Here is a 13,255-nt window from a genome sequence, read left to right as displayed (position 1 = left end):
AGTGTCACCTTATTGTACGTTAATTGGCTACCGTGATTCCTGTCTTACAAACGTGACTATACTTGCAAACGATTTCACAAATCACATTAGATCACTCTGGTCATGAAAATTCCAAGTCCCCTTCTCAAAAAATTTAATCAGAGTTACATGAAAATTAAGGCAAATTAAACTAACAATTGGCCCCCAGAGAAACGTACGCAATCGAATAAAATACATTGGGACCCAACCTAATTGTTATAGGGAGGTTAAACTGTCAGCTCTCGTCCAATATTCGAGAGCTTTTGATCTTAAGCCAGTCGAGCCAGTCCTGTTTTTGGCTGATCATTTACAACAAAGGAACGATGCCAGGCCGTGGTGATATTAAGGTGGCACATTTATATCGCTTAAATAGCGAAACTAAGAGATGGTATTCTATCTTAAAACAAACTCTAAGCCTCTGGTTGTATTTGCGTTTAACAGCTATTTTGTTAAAAAAAAAGACATTTATGCTTCATAGCTCTATCCGTTTGCAGTAGTTGTGAGATGAACGGGACGTCCCCTGTGGGAGATTACAGACAGCCGCAGAGGAGTTCGTGGCTCACTGAAGACAGCAGTGTGTGTACGGAACCTTACCTTCAAAAGCTCCGCTTTGCGAGTGCACCAGGGAAATAAAGCGCTTCGGAAGCGTTCTTTTTTACGTTGAAATTTTTCTTTGCAAAAAAGGCATTTGAAAAGGGAGTTAGTTTGCAAATATGCGTCCTTGATTACTCATAGACCGAGTCGATGAGAGCTCCTCCACTCCAAAATCCACCTGCAGCATTCCTTCACTAAAAGGTAGCCTGAAGCCAATTCACACCTACGACCCGACAGGTAGAGGGAATTTTACTTTAAAGGCGAATAGCCAAGGAAATCCCTCGTTTACTTTGTCAAAAAAAATGCAGACAGCTCTTTAGGGACGACTTGAAATGTAGGATTAAACATAATGATGCGGTGTGTATTTTCTGAATAGCAATTACAAACTATTGCTGAAAGTAAAAAATTGTATGGATAATGAAAAATCTAAAATTTGGCACAAACCAACCCGTTTCTATGAATAAAGTTCCCTCCTAGTAATTAAATTAAGAAGAATGTTCTTACCGTCATGTACAGTTACCGTCACTAGGAACAAGAGTGTCAATTTCATTACATCCATGGTGATTCCTCGGATTTAATATCTTAATGTCTCAGAGGAACTAACAGGCAGCTCCGTATTAGTTTCCTGCAAGGTAATCGCTTGGAGAAGAAGCTTGCAAATAGCACGGCTTGTATTAATTCGACCTCGGGTAACTTGCACTGATGCAATTAAACCACGCTGAGAGCGAGGATACCGAACCTCAGCTCTGCCTCCGATGCCCCGGAGCAATGGTTACAGCCTCCGATCCCCGGCAGACGATTGTCAATCAAATCCCTACCTACCTGCCTGACTACGCGCCGCCCCAAAGCCACTTGTTAATCAACGTAGGGAGCAAGTGATTGGCTAGGCGGCGCACTCTTAATCTGTCACTCTCAGTGCACCTGCAACACGTCATCTACAAACGAAAAAGAACCAGACTGCTGCTTCCCGATGGTTAACTTTGCAAAGATTTGTATTTGCGCGCTGTTGCATCCTGCTCGGGAGATAAATTTTCCCGTACAGCTGGTCATTTCCCGTACAGCAAGGTCAGGTTTTAATATAGAAACTTGAACTACAGTGTGTCGCTTCGATCTTCAAGTCTCCCCAATTTCATTCATCAAGCCCAGTGAGCAGACGACTCGAATCGAGAGACTAAGTTATCGAAGCATTGGAGAGGATGACCTTACCCAAAAAAAAACTAACGTAGAGCTGACACAAGAGACAGTAGGTGCTGGAAGAACTCAGCGGGTTGAGCAGCATCTACGGGAGGGTGCAGGGTTTTGACTGATTCGGTGGATAATTCCTACCCCCCCCCCCCGCCACAGATGTTGCCTGCTGAGTTTTTCCAGCAGATTGTTGCTTGCAATAAAAGTCCCGTTCCGCTGACAATAAATGAGCGAAGGAAGGGCCTCTGAAACACGGACCTCTTCCCACTTCTCAGGAGCCACCTGGCAAGAAGGAGAGACCGTGGATGCAGTTTGACATCACCTTCTGTGTACCAGCACAACCTTTGACCAACAGAGGAAATCAGGCGGACAGAAGCCTGACGGCACACACCACCTCCAGGTTCAAGGACAGCTGCTTCCCTTCGGCTATTTGGTTCTTTAACTAAACTGCACAGCCCTAATCACCATCACCCAATATAGCAACCCAATGACCAATTTTTATCAATGTGCATTACGATGGGCTTTCTTTCTTTCTTTCTGTGTATGATTTGTTTTGAATTCCTGTTTTTCTTGTGAAATCTGTTTATCTGATGCTGTGTGCCTGTGATACTGCGGCAAATTTGTCATCCTTTCCTTTGATGCGGTTTAAAAATATAAAAATTAAGGGTCTTTAAAGTGGCTATTATCCATTTGAATTTAAACCACTAAAATTAACCTCAATTTGCTAAACGTAATTACTTAGAAATATGATTGTTGTAATTTCTTTTAAATATTCAAAAACTTTTTAAAAATGCTTCTATTTATTCACTGCCCATAAAATTCGAGTTGAAATGCCTCCACATTACATGTCTCCACCTAACCTCGTGTAATAAGGAATGGCTTGAAACTATGACACCCCAATAGTGTTTTACAAGCAGTGAAGTCCATGAGACCATAAGACAATTCAGCCCATCAAGTCTGTTCTGCCATTCCACATTGGCTGATTTATTTTCCCTCTCAACCTCATTCTCCTGTATTCTCCCTGTAACCTTTGACACCATTACTCATCAAGAACCTATCAACCTCTGTTTTAAATATACCCAATGATTTGGCCTCCACAGATATCTGTGGCAATGAATTCCACAGATTCACACCCTCTAGCTAAAGATATTCCCCTTCATTTCTGATCGCAAGGGATGTCCATTAAATCTGAGGCTGTGCCCTCTGGTTTTAGACTCTCCCACTATTGAAAAATCCTCTCCACGTCCACCCTATTTAGGCCTTTCAATATTCAATAGGTTTCAATGAGATTCCACATCGCCCCCCCCCCCCCAATTCTTCTAAAATCCAGCGAGTACAGGCCAAGAGCCATCAAATGCTTTTCATACGTAAACCCTTCCAGTGCTGGGAACATTCTCATGAACAATTCCTTCATTTCTTTGTGATGAAAGCTATAACTCCCAATTAAGGATATAGGCAGGTCAAAGTGCAGATTAATTACAATGAAGATTTTTAAACTATTGTTAAAATTGGCAAAAACATAATTTCTGGCTTCAGCTTAAAATTTCAAAATGTTTCAAACTAGCACATTTATGGCAAATCTACAGGAAACAAAAGACTTTTTTTGCCCAAGTGTGTAACAACTTAGCATCAGTAGAATTAAAGTACCTAAATTACAAGGAATTCTGTTTTTGCTAAATTGAAACTCACAGCTAGATTGGGCCACTTGCTTCCATAAATTCCATATTTCCTTACAACATAGAAAGAAATCATTTCAGTCCAATAAGTCTATGCTAGTTCATAACTATTTTTTCATTTTACCTATTGTCCCCACATTCATATCAACCCCACCAAGATGCCACCTCTCAGCTAAATTAGGGGCTATTTATGGTGACGAATTAACCAACTGACCTGCATGTCTTCGGATGCAGGGAGAAACCAGAGAACCCATGTGGTCACAGACAGAACACAGAAATTTAGCACAGACAGCACCAGAGGTCAGGATCAAACCCAGATAAGGTGAGGCAACAGCTCCACTAGAGGCATCCTTTTGCTTTCCTCTCTTTCCATCTTTGGGATTCCATTTCTCGGTGCAGTAAAACTCCAATGATCAAGCAGCCTTGGGAATTTGGAGAAGCCAGATGAGCTGATTTTCTGGACAATTGGACGTAATTCCTATCAGATTAACAAATATTTCCAGTACCTTAGAAAACCGAAGCATAGAAACTGAGAGGTTAGATCTGAGGATGACCAAGTGGTCAGAATTATGAATATCATATAGCTCAGATTGTTGTAAAACTGGAAGAGAGTGGTTACATGGAGGGACACAAACAAGGGTGATAATGTTAATTTTGCATTAGAGGGAAACAATAGTTTTCAATAATAAAGACGATGTGAGTCAGGGCAGAGAAGTCAGATTTTCTGGCCCCATTGTTATTCAGCATTTATATAAATGATTTGCATGAGCATGTACAAGATATGGTTAGTAAGTTTGCAGATGAACTAAAATAGGTGGTTTTGTAGATAGTGAAGAACAATATTAAAAAATACAAAAACTCCATACAGCACCATAGAAAGCATCCGATCTGGATGCACAAAGGCTTGATATGACAATTACTCTGCATGTGACTTGACTGCAAGAAACTGCAGAGTTATGGACACAGCTCAACCCATCACAGAAACCAACCTCCCCTCTATGGATGCTGTCTATACTTCTCACTACCTCAGTAAAGCAGTTAGCATAATCAAAGACCCATTGACCCTGGGCATTCTCTCTTTTCCCCTCTTCCATCAGGCAGAAGATACAAATCCCTGAAAGCCCGTACCACTAGGCTCAAGGACATTTTCTAACCTGCTGTTATCAGACTATTAAGTAGTTCCCTCGTATGATAAGATGGACTCTTGACCTTACTATCTACTTCCTGGACATTATTGTTTATCTGTACTACTTTCTCTGTAGCCATTCCACTTTATTCTGCATTCTGTTATTGTTTTACCTTGTTCTACCTCAATGCATTTGTGTGATCATCTGATCTGTATGAACTGTATGTATGCAAGACAAAATTTGCATTGTACCTTCATATGTTTGACAATAGTAAACCAATTATAATTATAAAGCAACACACCAAAATGTTGGAACAACTCAGCAGGCCAGGCAGCATCTATGTTAAAGAGTACAGTCGACGTCTCGGCCCAAAATGTCGGCTATACTCTTTTCCATAGATGCTGCCTGGCCTGCCGAGTTCCTCCAGCACTTTGTGTGTGTTGCTCAGATTTCCAGCATCTGCAGATTTTCTCTTGTTTCTAATTGCAAAGATCAGAATTAAGCCCAGATACTGGAGCTATGATTTGACTTCACCATTTGCTGTCTTGAGGTTTGCGAAACTGCCATGTCTTCTGAAAGGCCAGGCAGCATCTGTAGGAAGAGGTGCAGTCGACGTTTCAGGCCGAGACCCTTCGTCAGGACTAACTGAAGGAAGAGTGAGTAAGGGATTTGAAAGTTGGAGGGGGAGGGGGAGATCCAAAATGATAGGAGAAGACAGGAGGGGGAGGGATAGAGCCAAGAGCTGGACAGGTGATAGGCAAAAGGGGATACGAGAGGATCATGGGACAGGAGGTCTGGGAAGAAAGACGGGGGGGGGGCCAAGAGGATGGGCAAGAGGTATATTCAGAGGGACAGAAGTAGAAAAAGGAGAGTGAGAGAAAGAACGTGTGCATAAAAATAAGTAACAGATGGGGTACGAGGGGGAGGTGGGGCCTTAGTGGAAGTTAGAGAAGTCGATTTTCATGCCATCAGGTTGGAGGCTACCCAGACGGAATATAAGGTGTTGTTCCTCCAACCTGAGTGTGGCTTCATCTTTACAGTAGAGGAGGCCGTGGATAGACATGTCAGAATGGGAATGGGATGTGGAATTAAAATGTGTGGCCACTGGGAGATCCTGCTTTCTCTGGCGGACAGAGCGTAGATGTTCAGCAAAGCGGTCTCCCAGTCTCCGACGGGTCTTGCCAATATATAGAAGGCCACATCGGGAGCACCGGACGCAGTATATCACCCCAGTCGACTCACAGGTGAAGTGTTGCCTCACCTGGAAGGACTGTTTGGGGCCCTGAATGGTTGTAAGTGAGGAAGTGTAAGGGCATGTGTAGCACTTGTTCCGCTTACACGGATAAGTGCCAGGAGGGAGATCATGAGGTGTGCCAGTGTTGATTATCAATGAGGTGGTGATGTTATTTCTAATCCACACACACCGGTCTCCCAGTGAGGAAGTCAAGGATCCAATTGCAGAGGGAGGTACAGAGGCCCAATTTTGGAGCTTTTTAAAATCAGAATTATAGGAACGATTGTGTAAACTGCTAAGCTGCAGTCAATAAACAGTATTAGTATTATCCAGGTGATCAAATGCCACATGAAAAACCAATGAGATTGCATCCACTGTCGACATATTGTGGCGATAGGGGAATTGTAGTAGGTCCAGGTCCTTGCTGACACAGGAATCTTATCCACTCTCCAATAAATTCAACCTATTGTTAACCCTTTACTGGAATTTGCCAAATAGCGGGCACTTGAAAACAGCAAAAACGTGGGGGGGGGGGGTCAAGCCCTGACCACAAACACTAGGCTGTAACTCTAGGTTCAGTCCTGAGTTTGAGTGCTGTCTCTGTGGAATTTGCATGTTCTCCCTGTGACCATAAAGGTTTCCTCATGTAGGTTCCTCATTTGTTAAATAATTAGCCACTGTACCTCGTCCCCAGTGTGCAGGTAAGTGCAAGCTGGAGAGAGTTGAGGGAAGTGTGGAGGGGAAATGGGATTAGTTTGGATGGGTGCTTGATAGGTGCCATGGACTCAATTGCTTCATCCAAGATATCTCTAAAAATAAAGATTTCAAACCACAGAAATAAACCCAAGGACTTTGTCTGGAGTTTAAAGGAGCTTCAAAGCTGAAGAGAAGTCAACATCTTAGGCAGGGAATTAATGCAAACAGGACTTCAGACATCTGCAACATATACAGACATTTATTAATTGTGTGTGTGAATAGTTTGGAGATGGATTATTATTGTCAATGACCCATATTCACATTGTAATTTGTTCACATTGAGATTAAGTGATGGCACAGTACTAGAAAGGCTAGACATCCCCTCTCCACCACCTTCTTCCCATTCCAGCACCTGCAACTCTAAAGGGACTCACACAAACCACAGGGTTTGGGGGGGGGGGGGGGCCAGAGAGAGACAAGAACAACTGAAAATAAGGTTACAGCAACAGAGCCAGAAGGGGATGAGAGGGGAGGTGCAGCAGTGTTAGATGAATCGGAAAGAGGTGATAGGCGAGCCAGGAAATTCAAACATCAAACTTTTTAATTATTTAAAATAACACCAAAGTAAGTCACCAAAATCACTGAAACACCCTGTGCTGCGGGTGTGACAAAAACTCTCCTTATGAGCAGTCTGTTGCCCTCCCTACAGTTGTCTACACAGTTCTCCTCCTGTACTTCATCACCCTTGTCCATCAGGAGCAACAACAGTTCCATTCTCCCCACCTAGTTGCTGCTATGAATCACTAGCAACAGCTTCTTCCATCCTTGCACTATTATCACTGGTGTCTTCAGCCATGGGTCCTTCCTGGACCTCATAACTGCTCCTTGGCAACACAATTTAATAATCACAAGGCGAGTGCCCACATCACATCCCTCTAAAAATTCAGCAAAATATTGGGAAGCTCAGTGTCAGCATCTTCAGTGAGACAGACACACCAATCGTTGTTTTAGTGCTTCTTCACAACCCTGCTGCATATTCCACTTCAAAGTGAGTTTCTGATCACTTGACAATGTCTCACCTGGATAAGTTCCATTTTCCTACGTGATTTTGCCCAAATCAGTCGATGACCTGGGTTATCTGTTCCTGAAACCCTCATCCATGCCATTGTTAATTCCAGTTTTCCAACGCTCTCCTAACCGGGCTCGTCAGTGCAACCTCTGTCTCTGCATCGTCCTGTTTGTCCCTGAGCATTGCATTCATTGGCCAACATTGACTTCCACAGAAGCCACATTTCGATGCTAAATTTTCATCTGCTCATCCTTAATTTTGAGACTGTGGTTTTGCCTGTGTTCTTCTTCGCCACTCAGAACCCTCCCAGATATCATGCCTCTCCAATTTAGAGCTCTTGACCATCATTCAACCTCCCTGCAGTGGCACGACAGGCTGGTTGAAATGCTGTACGACTCCAGTGAGCCAGGTTTGATCCTGGCCTTGGGTACTGTCTGTGTGGAACTTCCCCATTCTCTCTGCAACCACATGGTTGTTTTGGCTTCCTCCCATGTCCCAAAGGATGTGCAAGTTAGCAGGCTATCTGGTTGTGGTAACCTGTACCTAGTTTGTGGATGAGTAGGGGGTAATCTTTGTAGGCCAGGGTGGAGCTGAAGGGCATATGAGGAAAATAAAATGGGTCAGTGTAGGATTAGTACAAGTAGGCAGTTGATTGTCAGCTTTCACCCAGTGGGCTGCGGGGTCTGTTTCCATTATGCATGACTCTATAAAAGGTTCAATGTCCCTTCTGACTTGAACTACATAACTCCCATGCACTGAGCACAACATATGCACTCTCCACTCTAATGGAATGCCCCAGGGAATGGATTGAAGATTCAATTTGACGAGGAAACAGGCCAATTAGGGAAAATAAAATCACAAAAAAAATTCTCTCCAATCTTTTAAGCATAAAAATAGCCCTAATTCCGACTCTTTTATATATATCGTTGCATCGCATTATTCACTGGAGTGCAAACCACCACAAACATATTAGAATGAGCGGACCTCATTATACAGGGGTCAATTCACTAAGGACTGGGTCTGAAGTTCTGAGCGATATACGGAGCAGTTTGATTCAATGCTGCCCTCTCGTGGCCCAGCATCGAGTTACACTGCAAGCCACCAGATCTATTTTCATTATATCATTTCCCCAATTCCCAGAGAACAGCCACAATCAAAACTCAATGATGCATAAAAAACAGAGTTCTCAGTGACGCACAGGGCATGCTTTCATCTTTGAGGGAAGCAACAATCTTTCTTGTTTTAAAGCCTAACAATGTGAGGTCGACACAAAACCTAGCAGTATTGTGAAATTAATTGTAATTTGCAGCAGGATATTAAAAGGGTGGAGCACTGGGCAAATTTGAGGCAGCTGAATATGAGGCAGTTTAATGTCGAGAAATATGATCCAATGCATTTTGGTAGGAAGAATGAAGGGCAAATGTAGAATAAAGAACACTTTTGAAAAGAACAGAAACACCAGGGCTATGTGTGCACAAGTCAATAAAAGTGGCAGGTTAGGTTGAAAAAACATTAACAAGGCATGCACAATTTTGTGCTTCATCAACAGAGGCACCAAGTCCAAAAGGAAGGAGTAACATTGTTCCTTTATAGAGACTGGTCTGGCCTCAGCTTGAGTATTGTACTCAATTGGGGTCACATCATTTTGCACTTACAGGTTTCATTGTGAGTTCAAAGGAGATAAACGCGAATGGTGCTTTGGATAATGAACTCATAACCTAAAATGATTGAACAAGGCTGAGGGGAGATCCGATAGAAAAATATTCAATGATGCAGGGTCTTGATATGGCGGATAGAGGCAGGGTGTTCCCATTGGTGGACAGTTCAAGGACTAGAGACCACAGGCATAAAATGTTGTTGAAGAGAATTAACAGGAATGTGAGGAAAACACTTACAAAGCACGTGGCTTGAATCTGGAACTCTGCCCACAGATGTGATGGAACACGTTCCCTTGCACTCTTCAGGAGGTAACTGGATAAACCTACGGCAAGTTAACATTTTTAACACTAGAGGAGCCAAAAGTTAGAATTAACAAGTTGCTCGCTCTCAGAAAGTCTCTGCAGGAATGATGGTTTAAATGGCCGCCTTCATACTGTAGCAAGGTTGCAAATTTACAGCTTAATATTGTGGTGATGGTATAGAATATGATTACAATCCAGAATGTATTTTAAATGTTAATTTTGATCAATGCAACAGAAGCAGGGAATCCAAATTTTAAAGAATACTGATTATTTATGGACTGTACAAGGTGAATGATAAACATTTAATTGGAACCATAAGATGAATATATTACTGAGCAGTTGTCAAGGGCAGCTCTACATTACAATAACATTTTAATGTACACTTGAATTTTTATAACTATGTGCTGTGCCTTGAAACCAATAACAAAAAAAAGACAAGGAGCTTTTGGCAAGTCTATTTTCCAACGGATAATTTCTTTTGTAACAAACACCTGGCTGTAACAAGGAAACAGTAATCCCCGGGGAAATCTTTCAGAAACAACATTATTCCTGTTATAACTTCTCATTGTTTTGACATCAGCAGGATGTGCCTGCCCCAGCTCAGAGCTCAGCAAATGCTGGAGTCTGCACACAGACAGCTCTTGTGGAATTGCAAGAAACAGTAGCTGTTGAAGTTACGCAAGGAAAGTAAATGGACTGTAGTTTTCCCAGTTCATTTTCCTGATTTCATATGGCAACCCACATAGATGGCTGTGGAATAACATGTCTAAACCTCACCGTGCTCTCTACCTTCTATTGTTACACTGTTAATCGTCTAGAGCCCCACCACATCTCCTTTGCCAAACTCTTGGGCCTGTCCTAATTATTGTCTCATGTGGCCTGATGTTAAACATTTTGTCAATCATGTGAAACTACATAAAGGAACTACATAAATCAATGTTTCATTTGTTGAATTAACAGATTGCTATTAATTGAACTATGATGAGAATATTAAATCTTCAAAGCAGCGTGCAAGCGTGGCTTCAGGCCGAGGTCCTGGATTCTGTGAAGATCCAGCTAGTGTTCGACCAACACCAAGAGGAACCAATGCCAATGAACTAGACAGAAAATTATGGTTCAAGATTGATGCTTTGCTTTGTGGTCTGCTGACCCTACTGGATTTACCAGTAATAGTAACTGAATGGGGTTAGGGCTGGACTCAGTGATGATGTCCCTACGGATTGAAGAACTAATCAATTTTTACAATTAACATTTATCAGAAATGGGTGGTAAAAGAGGAAAATGGAAAGTTAGGAAGATATAAAAAAATAAGGCAGTGAACTCAGGGCTGCATAGTGATCATACAAAGCTTCAAGCCAATTTATCTGATTATTTGTACTGGATTTATTACAAACTGTAGATGGAAAGAGCCATGTTGCTGGCGTTGACCAGATTCACTGGGATAACAGTGAGAGATAATGAAAAACAAAATTAAAATAAATATATCTATGAAATACAAGATTCAGCAGATGCTGGAAATCTTGAGCAACATCACAAAATGCTGGCAGAATTTAGCAAGTCAGGCAGCATCGATGGAGTGGAATAAACAGTCAACATTTTTGGCCAATAGTTGAAGGAGGTTCCCTCAAATCTGTGGGGATTACCTTTGAGGGGTGTTTACCACTGAAAAGACAGACTAATCCACATACAAACCCTAACAGAGATAGATGGGAACAAAATAGATAAATGTGGTAGCATATTTAAAAGGATTTGATTGACAAGACCAAACAGTAACTTTGCTCTGAATACAACCCAAAATTCTGTTCCTGAAAGGATCTCTCTAGCAGTCTGTTGGGAGTTTTTCTTGTTTACTAGACAGAAGTTTCCGCTGTCATACCGTACATGTTTCTGCCCTGTTTTGTCGAGGCCAGTTGGTAGGAGGGTTGGGACAGAAGCAAATCTTCCAGCTTTGAACCTGCAAGTCACCCCTCAGCACTTCAACTAGTTAACAATTGATTTGCAGCTCAACTCCACATCATGTGAACAGCACTATCAAAACAAACTATTCTAATATTGTTAATGAATTCCTACTGGAATTGACACTGGGGAGGAGTGTTTTAGATTCCTACCACCCTTCACATGTAGCTGTATTTAAGATCAACCCTTGAATGGCTAGGTATTGCTTTTATATACACCACAAACACTATTTTTCTATCAACTACTGTACATCAATTCTTCTCATCTCAGATACTGTAATGACAATAACAGCTAAACATTGAAGAGAATGAGTTTGGTCTGTGCAATAACCTGTCTCTTCAGCATCTGAACGTATCAAGGTGAATCTGTGCTCCACCCATGTCCAAAGCCCACCATACCTTTATGTTGTGCAGAGCCAAGCAATGATCAGTTGGAAAGGATGTATACAGTTGTGCTTGGCTTTGAGAGCTTTTATTACTTTGGTTTGATCTAATTCAAAGAGAAGCTGAAGCACTTGGTAATTAATTTTCATACACACTTCAAAGGAATAAATAACAACAAAAAGAATTTGGAACCTTCAATTTCAGATGATGCTGAAATCAGTCTGTTCTGAGTTCAGATAACATTAAAACAGCAAGATCAACAGTTTACCTTGGCAAACGTCAGCATTGAGTTACCCTCGCTAGAAAGTAGGTTCAGTGATTACAGAGCAGGTTCCTTCAACATGACTGTTCAATTCTCTCAATTGCCTGCTGACTGTAGCTTAAAGCACATTTATTAAAGACAACAGCCATCTGCAATCTGACACAACTAGCTACATAGAAACATAGAAAATAGGTGCAGGAGTAGGCCATTCGGCCCTTCGAGCCTGCACCGCCATTTATTATGATCATGGCTGATCATCCAACTCAGAACCCCACCCCAGCTTCCCTCCATACCCCCTGACCCCCGTAGCCACAAAGGCCATATCTAACTCCTTCTTAAACACAGCCAATGAACTGGCCTCAACTGTTTCCTGTGGCAGAGAATTCCACAGATTCACCACTCTCTGTGTGAAGAAGTTTTTCCTAATCTCGGTCCTAAAAGGCTTCCCCTCTATCCTCAAACTGTGGTCCCTCGTTCTGAACTTCCCCAACATCGGGAACAATCTTCCTGCATCTAGCCTGTCCAATCCCTTTAGGATTTTATATGTTTCAATCAGATCCCCCCTCAATCTTCTAAATTCCAACGAGTACAAGCCCAGTTCATCCAGTCTTTCTTCATATGAAAGTCCTGCCATCCCAGGAATCAATCTGGTGAACCTTCTTTGTACTCCCTCTATGGCAAGGATGTCTTTCCTCAGATTAGGGGACCAAAACTGCACACAATACTCCAGCTGTGGTCTCACCAAGGCCTTGTACAACTGCAGTAGTACCTCCCTGCTCCTGTACTCGAATCCTCTCGCTATAAATGCCAGCATACCATTCGCCTTTTTCACCGCCTGCTGTACCTGCATGCCCACTTTCAATGACTGGTGTATAATGACACCCAGGCCTCCCCATCTTACATGTGGTCCAAGTGAATGCAGGAATCTGACTTGGCAGTGTTGCAAGTCCAAATTTACCCCTGTATATCCACACAAATATTCCAATACAGATCACTAGATCTACTCAAAGATCTTCAAACCCATGGATCTTTAGGGTCAAAGTGGCAATCTGTACATGTCTTTAATTCATCTTGGCAACATTTCTGCTACTAAT

The 13,255-nt window shown here is 42.2% G+C and overlaps 1 protein-coding gene across 3 annotated transcripts in view; it reads right to left on the bottom strand.

Moving 5' to 3' along the window:
• Nucleotides 1-13,255, bottom strand: part of LOC134340801 (endothelial cell-selective adhesion molecule-like) — a 186,842-nt gene that overhangs the window by 140,386 nt on the left and 33,201 nt on the right. Inside the window, exon 1 of one of the 3 annotated variants that reach the window (XM_063038327.1) lies at nucleotides 1,117-1,836. The exons of 1 other annotated variant lie outside the window; for it this stretch is intronic. In XM_063038327.1, the coding sequence (XP_062894397.1) occupies nucleotides 1,117-1,171 (55 nt within the window). In that variant the 5' untranslated portion in view covers nucleotides 1,172-1,836. Of the gene's footprint in view, nucleotides 1-1,116; nucleotides 1,837-13,255 lie in introns of those variants that run through there. One more of the 3 variants, XM_063038333.1, reaches the window with a different exon arrangement.

Source organism: Mobula hypostoma, chromosome X2 (assembly GCF_963921235.1).
Source record: "Mobula hypostoma chromosome X2, sMobHyp1.1, whole genome shotgun sequence".
Lineage (NCBI taxonomy): Eukaryota > Metazoa > Chordata > Chondrichthyes > Myliobatiformes > Myliobatidae > Mobula > Mobula hypostoma.
This window is presented reverse-complemented; position numbering and strand designations above follow the sequence as displayed.